Consider the following 17744-nt stretch of genomic DNA (forward strand, 5'->3'; position numbering starts at 1 on the left):
AATAATATTTTTTAAAATATAAATAAATATATTTATAATTTTTTTAATTAAAAATTTATTATAAAATCAAATCAAAATCTTGATAAAATTAAAAGTTAAAATTTTTAACTTCTAACCTAACTCATGAATTCTAATTTATTATATTCTTATACTTAAAAAAAAAAACATTGATTTGAGAAATTTTTAACAAACAAACATCGGTATAACTCTTTTTTGCTTTGAGTTACTTATAAAAAAAACTTTTGGATTTCGATTTAAAGTTAAAAATCATGTACTCTAATTTATAATAAAAATTAGTTAATTTATAAGTATATTTAATAAGAAATAATTGATGAAACTATTTTAAAATAGGGGTGGTATAAGTTAGAATCCGCAATTAAAGTTAAAATAAAAACAATTAACTGAATTTTACGATGAGCCTTTTGATTATAGTTTTGAAATCCGGCCCGACCTAGTGGGTTGATCCGGAGTTGAAACCGGGCTGGGTTGAAAAAAAATAGGAGAATGAAAAACCCAGTATGACCCGGCTGACCATACGGGTTGACTCGACAACTCGATTGACCCGATTGCAACCCGTTGACTTTTGTTTTTTTTTTTTTTACTAAAACAACGTCGTTTTGATTTAAAAAAAAAAAGAATTGACCCGGACGATTCGGTGACTCAGTCAAAATCTGGAATCCAAGCCTTGGACCGGGCCGGCTATCAAGCTGGTAAAAACTATGGTTTTGATTTAAATCATAAAACTTTTTTTTGTCAAAATTTATAAACTAACTTAAATCTAAATCCAAAAGTTACGCTAAAGACAGCATTTATAACAAAAATAAATAAATTAAAAACTAACTTAAATCGAAATATAAAAGTTATGCCAAGCATCACTTAAATACGAGCGTGTTTTCCACTAACTTGTTGCAAAATTGGAAACAGAGATTTATTACTACAATTCTCTCCAAGACTGGAAGGTAATATTTCGTAGAAGAAAGAGAAGCGCGAAACAGACAATGGCGGCAACCGATCCACAAAGGCAACTCCTAACCCTAATTCGCGACTTTGCTTCCGAGAAATCACAAGGAGGTGAGTGCCTCTACCCCTGTCCTTTTCCTCGTTTGGTTTCTGAGAAAATGAAGGGAACAGAAATTAAATTTCACAGAATCCTCCTTTCATCTCATTCAAAACCGTATTGCCTTTGGTACCGTTGACTGGAAGGGATAAGTAACCAGGGATTCAAATGTTGATTTCCTACATTCTTGGTTACCAAACACTGGCTTCTCGAGAAAATGCAGGAAAATAGTGGAAAATCTATCGATTGAGAGGCAAATATTATATGTTTTATTATTTTATTTTATTTTATAATTTTTCTCCGGTGTTGTAAATTTGTGTAGAGAGAAGAGTGGTTGGGCTAAAGAACCGAATAGTAGAGCTTGGATGTCAATTGGATGCGGCAAATGCAGAGATGGAAGAGGTGAAGCGTTTCAAAGAAACCACTGAGCTAGAGCTTAAAGGCTACGAATTTCAATTGGCTTTCAACGACGTATCTATTCAGACCCTAGAGGTTTGTTTAATTTATTTTGCTTTACTTCAGTTTGAATTGTTTTTCTTCTTCTTCTTAAATTAAGATCGTCTTTAATACTTCCAGGCAAGGATTTCTCTGATTCAAGATGAAATATCTTCGGTTGGATCTGAAGTAGAGGGTCTTAAGGTAGTGATTATTGTGTGTTGCTTTCCTCTCCCTTTCTTCTTATTTTGGATTAAGTGAGATTACTTGCGCTTTTTCAGTCTTTTTTTTCTGTTTCTGATTCTTGTTCACCTCATTGTATGGGACACTGGGCTTGGGCGGTATGAAGGATGAAGAACGGGCTTCACGGTAAAGATTGCTATTTAGTTTACTTAGCATTCTGCTACATCTGAGCACATGACCAATTGCCTCATCGAAATTGATTCAAGTAGTCGTATTAATTGCTGCTGTTTCTTTAACATGTTTTTGTTGTTCATGTAGAGATGAGTTTATTCGCCAGATGTTTGAGCTCAATACTAAGATAAGGTTAGTCGCACTTACTGGGACATGTGTAAATTTGATTGGGAATTTGTGTTTGCATTGACAGATTGTACATGTAGCTTCCCGGTGTACAGTTGCATTCGTCTTTGGTTAACTTCATGTTTTTTTGGAGACGTTTCCTCTTGAAAAATAAATTGCTGTGTGAGTGCATAGGATAGATGTTAATTGGTTTGATCTAGTTGCTAAACTGTAAAGAAAGGGATTAAAAAAAACGTACATCGTTGTACCATATTGATTTGGTCAGATCAATCCCTCTACATGAAAAATGCTATAATTGACCCGTCTATCACTATGGATGGTAGCTCATTAAATCTTTTTGTTAGAGATCCTCGTTAGGTTGACTGACCAAAGGTAAATGAGCATGGGTTTGTGTTTGGGTGGATGTGTTGCTCAAGCCATATTACTGGTTGACACGGTCAACTGCTGTGGATCTAGCAGTGGAATGGTTCAATCGTGTTGTTGTGATCCGGGACTAGAGGAAGGCGTTGAGGTTGTAACAGTGAAATTGACATGGTGTGGATTTGTGACTAATCTAAGCGAGCATTTGTGTAGGTTGAGAGTAGTAGATTGATTTGGGTATACAACTTAGATGTGGTGGTGGTGGTTCTTCATGTGGAAGAGAAACTGAGTTTGTTTGAGCTTGTGGTAGTGGTAGTGGTGTTTTACTTGGGTTTGTTTGTGGTGGATCTAGGTTGTAATATTTTGATAACCAGTTGTAATTTTATGACGGATTTTTGATTTAGTTAGGAAGTTGGTGTTGTCTTGATAAAATAAGTTGTTGATTTTTCTTAATTTTTTAGTTTTAGTTTTTAACAGATTTAATTTTTTTTTAAGATCACAACGTTTCTATTAGTTCAGTAATTTTTACATTCAACAAATATTTTACTATTTTTTTTTATCAACCCCCCCCCAGTTTTTCATGTGTTTCCTTTCAATTTCTCAAAAATTAGAGAATGTGGGACCAGGTGGACATTTGTCAGCTACTCATTAGCTATCATTGGGTCAATCGATGGTGTTTTGTCAACCTAACATGTTTGAGGGATCATTTACATCCTTTTTCTTGTAAAAGCATTGCTATGACCAGATCAATATGGTACTACAAGGACGTATGATAATTTTAAGCTGTAAAGGAGAAAGTAATTATACTGAACTAAAAGCCCATCTAGTATCTGTTCTGATTACTTGTGTGGTGGCTTGGGGTGATATGGGTATCTTGGGCAGTGAAGGATACATGAACCATTAAACTCGATCATTGTATCAGAAAATTTATCTTAATTTAGATTCCATTTTATTTGTCTCCTGTTAAGCCTCACAGGGAGAACCAAAGTTTCGTTCACTGTCCATCATGCTGATATTTCTTTAATAATTAATTTTCTTTTCCCTTTTCCTTCCTAATATTCCTACTTGCTAATGTTGTTTTTTTACCTCTCTTAGGATCTTAATGTTTATTGTTAAAATGAATCATACTGTCAAAACAGACACCACACACTTGTGAAAAACTTATTTTGTACAACCCATCTCCCTTTGGGGGGGTTGATAATGACCTTACTTCATGCAACGGGTCACGGGTTTGGGTTCTTGAACCTTCCCCCAGCTTGTAAGTTTGGGATGTACAAGTTGTTGATTAACAATTTGTAATATAGGCTGAATTCTTTTGCAACCGTGTTTCCCAGCTATCATTGTGTAGGACAACTTGGTCCAATTTCACCTCTCATTACGAACCATTTGAACATCTATAAATAGAAAATGCCTGGCCATTGTGAGCTGGTTCTTCTCTGTTTTGCTGCCAAAATTTATACTGGTTTGTGTAAGTTTTGATATTCATCACTACCTATTAGTTTTGCATTCAAGTCTTTTGAATTTGAAGCAAATTTTTCTTAGTCAAAGATATGCTCGAGCTGCTTCTTGTTTGCTTTTTATAGAAATATCAAGGACTGGCATCATATACACACATAAATCCCCACTTTCATAATTGCATACAGCATGGATTTTTATGACTCAACCACATTCCATCTGAATTACCCACACTTTTATGAGCTTTTACAACCTTATTAGCTTATCTTATCTGTATGGTTTGAGTTTAAACCAATCTCTCTTTAAGTTCTTAAACTGTTTCATTCCTTGGATGCATGATTCTTTTAGCTTGGCCTTAAGGCTTGAGAACATGGTTTAATTCCAAACAAACAATCTTCTGAAAAAAAAAATTTCAACTATATCCCGCTATCATTTTATTAAACAGAAAAGTAGAAAAGCAGGAAAAAGAAAATCAAGAGCTTGTGCATTTCATGGTTTAATGCCAGTGCACCTTGTGAGAAAATGTGAACGCAAATATATGGATATCTTTAGGAGGCAATGCGGATATTAGAATTATTTTCTCAAATTAAATTTGAGGAAAAAAAATTTCAAAAGAGAAAAAAGAAGTGCTGACATTTCAGATAAGCTGCAGAGAGGATGCTGTGTGAATGTAATCTATAACTAGGTGTAGATTTTCTTCCTCATATCTCCTAACATTTTTGCTCATCTCGAACTATTGAAAATATAATTCTGATCTACAATTTTAACATGACTACCTATATGGGATATCCTTCATAATGGTTCCCTGTTCTCGATGCAGGAAAGTTCACAGAACAGTTTGATCTATTTGCTCTGTTTTCCTCTCCATTTAAATGAATAATACGAATGTGATACTTTATATTTGAATGTACATTCTGGTAGTAGAGGAAAACTACTAATTTGTCAACTTATATGTTAATATAGGAAATTCCAAGCGGAAAAAGGACTCGAATCTCAGAAAAAGAGCAGCATTGGAACTACAGCAGGTGATGCTCCTGTATAGAATATTTTACAGCTCTAGCAGCTGAATCTGTTTCCATCTGTTAGTGTTTTATATTTTTTTTTATGTTGATATTAATTCATGGAAATTCATGAGTAATTTGAGTGGACTTTTAACATCTTTTTTCACACAGTAAAATTTCTAAGCATCTTTGCCCATGGAAGCAGGCTTGCTGAACTGTACTGTATACTACTAGTGTGTTCTGGGAATGTCTGTTTTGTTTTTCAAAACTTTCTGCTTGCTTTCATTTAAATATCATGTTCATCACAACAGATTATATAGACAACTGTTGTATCCATGAAAAAAAGGTCAGATAGGTACTTGAAAAATTCAAGGCATTTGTATGCATTGTGGTTATTCAACCGCTATTGTCTTTTCCTTTTCCCTTCATTTTTCAAATGCATTCCTTAATGAGATATAGATTGTTACTTGTTGCTTTGGTTTCTATGTTGAGGGATTTCTGCCTTTATTTCATAAGCAGACTGCAAAGCTGAAAAGAAGGTAGTCACTGGTGTTGATCTAAGAGCTCTTAAGGATGTGCTTGCACATGTAGCTTCTCAAATAATTAAAGAGGAACAAGAATACCTAGCAGAGGAGAATATTCAAAAGCAGGTAAGAAGTTGGTTCAAGAGTTTTATATATGTTTTCTGTTGTTTATAGAAAAATTCTAGAGTGCCTCCTCAACAATTCTACCTACCTAAAAGTTGATGAAAGGTTTCTTTGAGAACAATTTTAGCTACCCGTTTCTTCGCAGGTCCAGGAGGATTATGTTGACCTTCAGAGGAAGGTTTCTCTGGTGGATGTGATAGTGAAAGAAACCGAACTATTGCAGGATTTAACAAGATATCCTTACAAACATCACATTGTGTGGAACTGGCTGTCTGGTCATGATTAACCATACTCTTTCTAGGAGAGAGATGAGTATCCAGGCAGTTAGTTAATGGTAAATGATATTGAGAGTAATGCCGAGACATATGAGCTGCCCATTAGAACAACTGACATATGGAATTTCATCCTTCTAAAACTGCCATTTACAACAATAGCTCTCAAAGATGTTTCTATAAGCTTACTTATGAGCAGTTTTTTCAAGATGTTTCTAGAAGTTTTCTGAAGCTCATAACTCATTGATGTTAAATGGTGAGTTAATTTTATGTTTTCTACCATCTCAACCATGAAAAAGAGCTTTTTTTTTTTTTTTACTTTTTTACCAGTAAAGGGGGAAAAAACACCTGAAACGTTTTGTATACCAAAAGTAAAAGTAGACTGCGATGCTTTCCAGGAACATTTCTAGTAAAACATATGATGAATATGCACAAAATTTAAACATCTTTGACTGGAAACAAGCAGACTTCTGAGTTGGAACAGAATTGTGCTTCCCTTGGTGAGCAGTTGCAGAATAGATGCATATGTCCCATTTGTCGTGCAGATAATGTTGAGGCCCTGGGTGGCGTTCTTCAGGCAAACAAGGCAAATTGATTGTAAGTATTCTACTTGTTTTTGCTTCATCCTAAGTGTTCGCTATCACTATATACAAAATATGCACTGAAATTTAGAAATTGCAGTTATTAGCATGTGTTACTATATTGAATTTTTGATGGTCACAATTAGACTGGGAAGCTATTGCTCTATGTTCTATTGAAGCGTCTGATGGCCTACGAAGTGGAGAAGTGTTCTCTGACTGTTTTTGGCATTTAAATTGTCATGGTAGACCTTTTCAGTATGTGTCCTATGATATTTCAATTTTTGAGTTAAAATGGCCAAACTACCTCCACAATTTCTGCCTCTGGTCGTCCCTTATTACACATGATTGAAGGAAACAAATCATGTAGTTATCCCAACACTTAACCAGAGCTTTGACTGTTGCTGTTGAGTTTAATAACTTGAGGTTATGGATTTTATTGGGTTGAATTAATTTTTTATTTTATTATATAATTCAAAAAATAAAAATTGATTGACTATCAATCTAGTATAAAGAATAAAATTTAATAAGCTAAATAATGGAATTGAAAAAAAAACCAAAAGATATATATAAAAAAGGCTCATTAATCAAGTTATGATTTTATTGGGTTGATTTTATTTTTTTATTTTATAAAGAAAAATATAAAAAATAATTTATCTAATATTGAAGAATAAAATTTAATAAAAACCTTACATTATTTAATGGAATTTGAAAGAAAAAAAACCCATTAAATACTTGGCCAACATACTAAATTTACATCTTGGTTTATGGACTTTTAATTTTTTTATATTTTAATATATGAAAAAACGAAAAATGATTTATTATTAATTTAATATTAAAGAATAAAATTTAATTAAAAAAACCCATGCTAATTTATAGAACTAAAAAAAAAGCAAGAAAAAAAAATACATCAATGTTGGGCTTGGCTTTTCTGAAAAAGCTAGATTTGTGGGCCTACACAGGCCAGTGTGCCTGACATATTTTTTTTTTCTATGTATAAGAGGCGAACAATCCCTTTCGTTTTTTCAAAAACACAAACACAAACAATATGTCCTCATCTGTGTTTTGCAAAGAGAATAACAAAGTCTCAATTGACTGACTTGAATCCACAATCTCCATAAAACCTGCACATGTTTTAACCAACAAAGCTAGCAAACAAAGTTGATGACAAATGGTTCAAATAATATATTAAGCAGGTTCACGACTTTTTTTTCATCTTTTTTTTTTGTTAGTATAATATATCATATGAATATTTTTTATTTTGATCAATAAAGAAATTATAAAGCACGTATTTAATTATTTATTTATAATAAAATCAAATTATAAGAGTTAGTAATAGGCAAGGACTAACATTAAAAGGTGGTAAATCAATGTATATTGGAAGGGTCTTTGATTTTAGTTAATGAGTGTATAAAAGAATCACAAAATAACCATTAACTATTAAGAAAAAATATTCTTTTGAGCAAATAATAAATATTGAAAAATAAGGAAAAACTAAGAAATGTAGTTGTGTTGGGGATGCGCAACAAACTCGCATTTAGAGCCTATTTGTTTTTGCATTTTAAAAGCGTTCTCGAAAAAAATTAATTTTTTTTATTTTTTCTTTACTTTAAAATTCTTTTTTTTGTTTTCATATCATTTTGATGTATTAAAGTAAAAAATAATTTTTAAAAAATAATAATAAAATATTATTTTGATGTATTTTCAAGCAAAAAAACATTTTAAAAAATAATTATTACTTTATTTTCAAAAACTTTTCTAAATTAAACCATGACACAATTATTATTATTTTTTAAAATAGAGGCACAAGAAAGGACGAAGCGTTGCCACTTTTATAATTTTTTTCAAAAATATTTATGAGCTATTTTAATTTGTTTTTGTACCATTTCTAAAGATTAAATATCATCTAATTATTTACAAAAATTGAATCAATTCAAAGGTTTTTAAACATACGTATTCTTGTCTCTCTCTCTCTCTCTCTGTACTTTTCCTGTACCGTTTTCAATTTCTATGAGTGAAATATCTAGTTAAATAATGTCAAATTTGAAATCTCCAGGTTGATTTAGTGGGTGAAAGGATATATATATATATATAGGATTCGATTCTAAGACCGTATCATGAAAATAATTGCAAAAATATATTTATCAGCCAGAAAAAAAAATAGTTATTCTTCATGGACGTAAACTGGTTAAAGGATTTTTTTTTCCCTTAACAAGGCGACAATGGATTAAACAAGAAGAGGAACACGGAGAAGATAGGACGCGATAACAAGGCTGCAATAAGAGATTAGCCTACGAAGAAAACTTCAAAGAGAGAGAAAGAGAGATAGTAGAGCTAGCACAAGCTGAAGTTACTAGTAGCAGCTACCTCGAGGATGCTAGTGTCCTTTGTTACGGGCCTATTTAGAAATGTAGTTAGTATTGAATACCATTAAAAGTGTTATTAAAATAGATGATACTTCATAGATGTATAATTGATAATGAATTAAGAGTGCCATTAAAATAGATTGAATAAATTTGAGCTAAATTAATATTTTTGCAAATTATTTAGTTAATGTAGTTAGTTAATACATGTTGTCATCATTATTTTGTATAGGTTTGATATGTGAAATGGATGATCCTTCATGGATGTATAGAGATTCACTCCAAGGGTTGCAGAGGGTGAATTATTATAATTAGGTTCATAGTTTTATTAATTACTCACTATCTAATCTGAGAAATATTAGTAAAGGGGGTATTAGATGTTCATGCAAGAGGTGTAAAAATAAAAAATTTCTCGATCTGGATGTTATAACGATGCATCTTCTACAAAAAAATTCATGAAGAAATACTTATGGTGGTTTACACACAGTGAACCATATGTTCCTCATGATACCATGGTGGAAAGGATGGTTGGGTCAACTTCTAGTTCTCACAACTTGCATGAAGTTGTGGATGACAATAGTAATCTTTATAAAAATATGGTTATGGATGCGATGAGAATAAATTAGAGTCATGTTGGTCAATATCCAATCATAGATGAAGAACCTAATGCAGACGCAACTAGTTTTTTTTAATCTTTTAAAAGATTATGACGAACCATTATGAGATGGTTGCACAAATCACAGTAAATTATCAGCTATTATATAAGTGTTCAACATTAAGTTAGATCATGGATTGAGTGAGGTCAGTTATGACAGAATTGTCGAATGGACGAGAAGCATTTTATTTGAAGGGAACAGGCTGAAAGAGAACTTCTACACTACTAGGTCCATGATGAAACCCCTTGGTTTAGGATACCAGAAAAATTGCAAAGGTTATTCATGTCACCAAAGACTGCTTAGCATATGAAATGACGCCAATCACATGATGCGGTGGATGGAGTGATGATGCACCTTTTCGATAGTGAAGCCTGGAAACACTTTAACAATGTGCTTCCTCAGTTTTCAATAGAGACAAGGAACATGCATCATGAGTTATGTACAGATGGATTCAATCCATTTGGGTCATTTGTTGCTCTTTATTCTTATTGGCCGGTGATACTCACGAGTTACAACTTGTCATTAGGGATGTGTATAAGACCAACGTTCATGTTTTTATCTATGGTCATACCTGATCCTAATAGTTTAGGTCGGAATATAGATGTTTGTCTTCGACCTTTGATTGATGGGTTGAAGTAGTTGTGGTCATTCGGGGCTTTAACTTATGATGTATCAAGAAAATAAAATTTTATGATGAAGGTAGCTTTGATGTGGACTATCAATGATTTTACAGCTTATGAAATGGTTTCTGGTTTGAGCACGCATGAAAAACTAACATGTTCATACTATATGAAAAATAACAAGGCATTCACACTAACAAACAGCGGTAAATCATCTTTTTTTAACTGTCACTAATGGTTCTTGCCAATATATCACAAGTTCATAAAGAATAGAAATGACTTCTTTATTGGCATAGTTGAAAGGGATGTTGCATCGCCACTTCTTTCAAGTGAAAAATTGTATAACGTGGTATCAGAGTACGGTGACATTGAGTTTGGTTTTCAATTCGGCAAGCAGAAGTTTCCTGGTTTTGGTTTAACCTACGATTGGGTAAAACAAAGTATTTTATTGGAGTTTTTTTATTGCAAGACCAATTTTCAGTGCCATAATCTTGATGTCATGCACATAGAAAATAACGTGTTTAAGAATATTTTCAACATGGTTATGGACGTGAAGGGGACGACAAAAGACAACATCAAAGCTAGAATAAATATAGCTTTGTCTTGTCACTGTAAAAATATAGAGTTTGTTGAATCATGACAGATTGAGGCTTCATCTTCTTCTTTCTTCTTCTCTCTTCTTCTTTCACACACTTGTTTCTCTCTCTCTTCTATTCTCTCTCTCTCCCCTTCTCACCAAAGATCAAACATTCTTTTCTCTTCTCATCCTAAGGTATGTTGTCTTTCTTTATTTTTCTTCTTATTTTCATTTTCTTAGGCATATTAACAATGTCTTTTTTTTTTGTTTTTTTTTAATTAAGAGCCAAAATAAAGCATGCCATTAAGGTAAGAGTTTTTCATTCTTTTTTCTTCTTTTTCTGTGTTTTTTTTTCATTATTTATGTTTTTTATTTTGTCATTATTTTTGTTCAATTTTGTGTTCTTAATAATTTTATGAATTAATAAATGACATGAATTTTAGTTGTTATTGAAATAATTTTTGCATTATGTTGTTGAATTTTAGTTATTTTTTTTTAAATGTTGTTCAATTTCAATTAAATGTGTAGGAATAATTTTAATTATTATTTTGTATTTATTTCATTTAGAATAAATTTGTGTAAATTTAGGATTAAAAATATTATCAGTTAGAAATAATTGTGTTGAATTTTAGTTGTTATTGTAATATTTTTTACATTATTTTGTTGAATTTTAGTTGTTCTATTTTTTAATTTTGTTGTTCAATTTCAATTAAACGTGTATGATTAATTTTAATTATTATTTTAATTTTTTGTAAATTTAAAATAATTTTTTGTAAATTTATGACTAAAAATATTATCATGTAGAAAATAAAAATTTTCTACGAAATTGAATTATACTGAATTGTTAGAAGAAATTGAATAAAATCAACTGGTTTGTGGCATATACGTTGTGTATTTGCAGGTTTAAAATTTTTGGGTAGTCTCCCATATAAGAGATATGCTGTCGAATTTTTTTTAGAAGTAAGAATCGTTTAATTTTTTATCTGTTAATTTACGTAGATGCCTAGAAGAAAGTCTATTGCACGTCGCGAGGAGAGGATCACTACTTGTTCTTCTAGCAGCGATGTTGACGATCACGAGTTATTAGGTGCTGACCAAAAACATGCACCTGAGGCACAGACATTGACTCACGATGCGGGCTTGTCGAGTTCGATGTCTCAAAGTCAAGGGGGGTCCCTTCATAGCAGGATCTATTTACTCGCAAGTACAAGGCCTAGTGGAAGGACGACTTTTCAATGTAAGTTTGTTTTGCTTTCACAACGACATCTTTAATAATTTTTGAAAAAATAATATCATTTAACGAATGCAATTTCAGGTCTACAAACATTGAGGCTGCTAAAACAATAACATCGGCCTATAAATCATCGATGAAAATTTCATTGTTTCAATAGAGCTAATTTTCCAAACATCTTGAATGGAAACTGCAAGTCGATACATGATTTTCAAGGTTATGTTGATATTAACTTAAATATATTTTTATGATAATCTGGATCGTTTATCGAAATTACTGGAATTTTTCTTTTATAAATTTTTTCTTCAAGTGAAAATTTGAATAGGAGAGAGTCGATCATAATATTGCGAGAAGGGTTTGGGAGAATCATGCTGTAATTAGGTAAGATCAAATTCAATTTTTTTTAATTCCAAATATTAAAAATTTATTTTTCATTTACTAACAAATAATTAATTTGTACCATATAGGTTGCGTGATTTTTGGTATGAGGTGCAAAAGAAAGCCAAAAAACATGTGAATGAAAGAGAGCTTTCAGGCTAAAATGACATATCGGTGTGGAAGGATTTCAGACCACCGCATGTCTTAGAAGCTGTATGAGCGGAATACATTCAACACTTGACATTCACGTGTTTCACTCGACGACTACAGTCTAGTACAGATAACCAGAACTGGCATGTTCACGATTCCATTACCATACACACTGACAGCTCCTTCAACCGGTAGAATTTTTTTTATTACATCTATTTTTTTATTAGTTGTTTTTTATAAATATATTTAACTGAAAATATTTTTTTATTGCAGGCTACGGTTCTTGGAAGCGTGGAAGCGAGCCAAGGCCGATGGGGTTCTTTGTTGAAACACATGTGTGAAGTGATGACCGTCAAAAAGGGGTGCATCAGTTCGTTGATAGCCGAGCTTAACACTTTATGATATGTTGGTTTCAATCATATTTTTTCTTAAGTTATTATTTTCTTGAATTTGATGAATTTATTTTTTCTTTTCGAGATACATATAACAGCCGATTGAAGGAGAGATACGAGGACAATCTTTCGACCCATTCATCCGGATTTGTGGTTAGAAGCAGGATTGTTCGGTGGGCCCGATAGGAATTGATGTATGAACTTTGTAATACTATGACTGAGAACTTGTGGACGGCTCGTAATGCTTCGATAGTTGAATACTCGCAATCAATTTCGAGTGTTCAAACTTCGAAGTTTGCGGCGATGTTAGACCAACTTGTACAAGATATGAGATGACCAATCTTAATGATAAAATATGAAGGACTCATTGCTGATTATGAAGAACTCTGTCGATTGGTAATGGAGATGAGATCACGGATATGTGGTTCATGTGCACCCTCTAATTGGCCTCACGGTCTCGATGACGATCAGCCCCATCCTCCTCCTCTAGCGTCGCCTCTATTTTAGATTTATTGTATTTTAACATATAATTTTTTAAATTTGTAATGAATATTTTATTTTTTTACCAATTTATTTTATTTTAATTATTTTCTACTTCTGTTCAATATATTTTTTAGAAAAAAAATATTGACGGGGTTATAGACGGCACAACTCCGTCGTTATATTCCAGAGAGTTGAAAAATAATTACCACCAATGCCACTATCACCGATGAGGTTACCGTCAAAACTAGACTGTCGGTATATTCCTAAGAGTTGGAAAATAATTATTGCAAATATCATTGTTATTGTTAATGCACCGACGAAATTACATGTGATATTTTGTTTGTGATATGTTATATTTGCCGATGGTATACCGATATAATAAAGAAGGTAATTTTTTTTTGACGCGCTTTGTCCGTCTGTAAATTCATCGGTATATTTATTACCGACGGACTCACCGATAGTCCATAAATTACCGACAAGAATTTTTTTTGATAGATTTCTAGTATAATTATTGACATAAATTTCTGTCGGTAAAGCTGTTAAATTTGATAGTACAACCTTTAAACTTCAATAAATATAGTATAATATAAGAGCCCTCGTGAACAAACCCTAGTTCTCAGTTTTCCCTGCTAACTGGTCGCTCTCCGATTCATTTCTTGCAACCCAAGTTTCCAAATCGATCAGTCTACAACTTGCTTTATCCAAGAAAGCAGTAGATTCTTCAGTATGGCTGGCGTTCCTGTAGCTGATGAAGAATTCATAAATTCCTCTTGGCAGTACTTCCTTGGGGTGACGAAGATGGAGGAATATTTGATGGATGTCGACTCACTCAACTATGGATGAGTCTAAACGAATGATGGGTTATCAGGGGGCCCAGAAAGTGTTACTAAACAGTTGATTATTCCTGATGTGGTGGTGTCACTGTTAGGGTTAATTTGCTTCCGTGTTTGCTAGGGCTTAGGGTTAGATCATGTTCATTGATTTAAGTAGGGAGTCCAGGGTTTTTTTTTATTTTTTATTAGGTAATGGGTGCATAGAAAAAACATGTAAATTAAATTTTGATGATCCTAGTCCAACTGTAGCTTATCTCTTTATATATATATATATATATATATATATATATATATATGGAATAAAATTTTTCATTTGATTATATGTTATTTGATGTGTTAAATATGCTTGCTAAGTTGACTATCTACATTCTAGCCTGTCTTGGTCAGATTGCCATTGGCACGCAATTTCTCTGTTGAAAAACAATGGCATTGTGTTACTCATCAAGAAGTGTTGAGAGTTTTGTAGCGATTGTTTTTTAAAGTATTTTTTATTTAAAAATATATTAAAATAATATTTGTTTTATTCTTTAAAAATTATTTTTGACATCAACACATTAAAACGATTTGAAAACATAAAAATAAATTTAATTTAAGCCAATTTTTTTAAAAAAATTATGCGAAACATGGTTTGCACCACGTTCCCAAACGAACAGCTAGTTTTCAAGAGTTTTGACATCTACGTCTAACTAGTTCTGTAATCACTAATTAAATAGATATATAGATAATTGTTACTTTTTCAAAGTGCTTTTCATTCGGAAACACATCAAAATAAATATTTTTTATTTTTAAAAAATTATTTTTGACATCAGCATGTTAAAACGATCTGAAAACATACAAAAAAATTAATTTGAAGTAAAAAAAAATATTTTTTTAAAATGTTTTTAAAGCACAAAAACAAATAAACCCGGTATAATTTCCTCCATATAATTTCAAAAAGGCTTTTAAAGCGTTTTGATATTGGCATGAAAAACTTAAATTTCCTCCCTATAATTTTTAGTTTATCTATCATGTGGTTCTTATTATTTTAGAATTTCATAATTCATTCCAAAACTTTATTTTTCAGAAAATGTTGAGGGGAAAGAAAGAAGTCGGATGTCGATATTCAAACCACTTAAAAGCACGATGTTGGTAATGGGTTTATATTTTTTGGGATAGTTCGATAAAGATGGTCTTTCCCTCTAAAAATGCCGGAGAAAGTAAGGACGAGATCGTTCATTTTCTTTATTCATTTATTTTATATTTTATATTTTATAGAGAGATTGGAGGCTAATTTAGGTTTGAAAATAGGTCTGTAAAGGCTATTAAAAAATATCTAAATGGTGTGGGAGAATCACTATTTCCCCACACCTAAATCACTGTGAATTATAACAGTAATTCATAGTGATTCTTATCCCTTTTTTTTTGCTAACTTTTTCTTTTTTTCTTTTTTTTGTTTTTTTTTCAAATTTTTTTTTCAAAATTACTTTTTTTTTTCAACTTTCCTAATTTTCTTTTTTTCATTTATTGTTTCTTTTGTTTTTTCCAAAATTATTTTTGATGATTTTACTTTTTAAATATTGACATGGTTAAAATTTTTGCTTTGTAATTTTTTTAAAAAAAATATTGTGGATTGCTGCGATGTTTTTCCACATAGTTTTTCTATTTTATTTCTTTATTTTTCAAAATTATATTTTCAATTTTTTTTAAATATGGAGCTGATTGAGAATTTAGTTTTGTAATTTTTTTTCTTTAAAACATTGTTTATTGCTACAATGTTTCTCTTCATGGTTTTTTTTTATGATTTTCTCCGAAATTATCTTTTTTTATTTTATTTTTTAATATTGAGCTGGTTAAAAATTACAGTTACAATATGTGAGGAAATCACTTTAACTTTCCTCGAAAATTACTGTTGGTTGCTACAGTGTTTTTTCCCACATGGTTTTTTTCTGTTTTCGTTATGTTTTTTCCTAAAATTATCTTTGTCAATTTTATTTTTTAAATATTAAGCTGGTTAAGAATTGTAATTACAAGTAAATACAATTTTTTCCTCAAAAAACACTATGGATTGATACAGTTTTTCCTCACATGGTTTTTTTCCAGTTTCTTTTGTGTTTTTTTTTGTAATATTTTTTTTTTAAAATCATTTTCGTCGATTTTATTTTTTTAAATATTGAGTTGGTTAAAATTTAACTTTGTAATAAAGTTTAATCATGTGGGGAAAGTATTGTAGCTTTGCTCATAAAACATTATGGATTGCTACAATGTCTCTCCGCATAGTTTTTTTTGTTATAATTTTTTTCAAATTATCTTTTTCAATTTTATTATTTTTGATATTGAGTTGTTTGTGAATTACAATTACAATTAATTACAAATAAGGCTAAATCATGTGGGGAAGCACTGTAGCTTTCATCACAAAAACACTGTGAATTGCTACAGTGTTTCCAACATGATTTTTCCCTCTTTTTTGGTGTTTGTTTTGTTATTTTTTTTTCTAAAATTATCTCTATTGATTTTTTTTAATATTGAGCCGATTAAGAATTTAACTTTGTTATTTTTTTTCTTTAAAACACTGTGAATTGTTGCAGTGTTTTCCCATGTGATTTTTTTATGATTTTTTCCAAAATTATCTTTGTCGATTTTTTTTTTTTAATATTGAGTTGGTTAAGAATTATAATTACAATAAAGCTAAATCATATGAGGAAAGCGTTGTAGTTTTTCTCACAAAATACTGTGGATTGCTACAATATTTCTCTAAATAGTTTTTTAGTTTATTTTATTGGGAAAAACGCTATAGTTTTCCTCACAAAACATTTTCAATTGCTGCAACATTTTTTCTCATAGGTTTTTTTCCTTCCAAATTTATCTTTGTTGGTTTTTTTTTAATATTAAGTTGGTAGAGAATTTAGCTTTGTATTTTTTTTTGCTTTTTATTAACTGAAAAGCTAAATCATGTGGCGAAAGCACTGTATCTTTCCTTACAAAACACTATAGATTGCTACAAATCATTTTGTTCAGTCTCTAAGTTTTTGATCACTAACACAACTTTTTTTTCGGTCATGAAGTATTTGCTCCATCATAGCTTTAATTTCTATTACTTATCTAGCGCTGGTTCACAATTATAACACTATCAAGTGCATTTGTTTTATAAGCCCGCGGTAGCGTGTGGGCAAGTCATCTCGTTTTATAGAAAGTAGGACGAGATGTTCTCTTTTGTATTTTTTTTTTAAATTTTAATTAATGCCCTTACTCTTATTTTGTTATTTGTTTTTACTTTGCATTAATTTTTCAATTTGAATTTTATTTAATACCCTATATCTTATTTTTAAATTGTTTAATTCACTTTTTTAAAATAGTAGTTATTTTTTAATTTTATAATATTTCAAATAGATTATTTTAATTTATCTTGAATTTTTTTATATTTATATAAATAAATTTTATTTACATGATGTATTTATGAAATGAAAGTCATTTTTTTTTCTTGTAAGAACAAATAATCTCTAAGATAAAATAAATAAAAAAGAATAAAATAAAAAAGGATAATAGAAGTTGAATGTTTACATATAAATCTATTTTTTTTTTGTTTTTAAGAGAAAGACTAGCTTTCCATTTTGGTATAATTAATTGGTTGATATATTATATAATTTATTTTATTAATTAAAAAAATATTTATGTTTTTTAATTAAAAAATCATGATATTTAAAAATATATTTATGAAATTGACACATTATTTTATTTGA

The 17744-nt window shown here is 30.7% G+C and overlaps 1 protein-coding gene across 7 annotated transcripts; it reads left to right on the forward strand.

Moving 5' to 3' along the window:
* The first annotated feature begins 888 nt into the window (after positions 1–888).
* Positions 889–13306, forward strand: LOC7487848 (uncharacterized). 7 transcript variants are annotated; one of them, XR_008058564.1, is made up of 14 exons: positions 889–1071; positions 1380–1549; positions 1634–1696; positions 1842–1861; positions 1994–2038; positions 4811–4872; positions 5365–5498; positions 5641–5729; positions 6230–6364; positions 11561–11798; positions 11877–12173; positions 12260–12511; positions 12594–12725; positions 12811–13306. XR_008058564.1 is itself a non-coding variant. In XM_024603315.2 (10 exons), the coding sequence occupies exons 1-9, from the start codon at positions 999–1001 to the stop codon at positions 6360–6362; spliced, it is 789 nt and encodes a 262-aa protein (XP_024459083.1). In that variant the 5' UTR covers positions 889–998; the 3' UTR covers positions 6363–6364; positions 8562–8881. The 7 variants fall into 7 exon arrangements, 5 of the variants coding, with proteins under 5 accessions (XP_024459083.1, XP_052306595.1, XP_024459090.1 ...); XR_002982406.2 differs by having other exon boundaries at positions 12594–13306; XM_024603315.2 differs by lacking the exons at positions 11561–11798; positions 11877–12173; positions 12260–12511; positions 12594–12725; positions 12811–13306 and adding an exon at positions 8562–8881.
* Positions 13307–17744: the final 4438 nt, after the last annotated feature.

The sequence above is a fragment of the Populus trichocarpa genome, chromosome 1, assembly GCF_000002775.5.
Source record: "Populus trichocarpa isolate Nisqually-1 chromosome 1, P.trichocarpa_v4.1, whole genome shotgun sequence".
NCBI classification, from domain to species: Eukaryota; Viridiplantae; Streptophyta; class Magnoliopsida; order Malpighiales; family Salicaceae; genus Populus; species Populus trichocarpa.

Excerpts from the sequence above, each read along its gene's own strand:
- LOC7487848 (XM_024603315.2), top strand. The coding sequence starts at position 999 with ATGGCGGCAACCGATCCACAAAGGCAACTCCTAACCCTAATTCGCGAC. Across the intron at positions 1,072-1,379 it reads TTCCGAGAAATCACAAGGAG|AGAGAAGAGTGGTTGGGCTA; the intron begins GTGAGTGCCTCT and ends AAATTTGTGTAG. Across the intron at positions 1,697-1,841 it reads CTGAAGTAGAGGGTCTTAAG|GATGAAGAACGGGCTTCACG; the intron begins GTAGTGATTATT and ends GGCGGTATGAAG.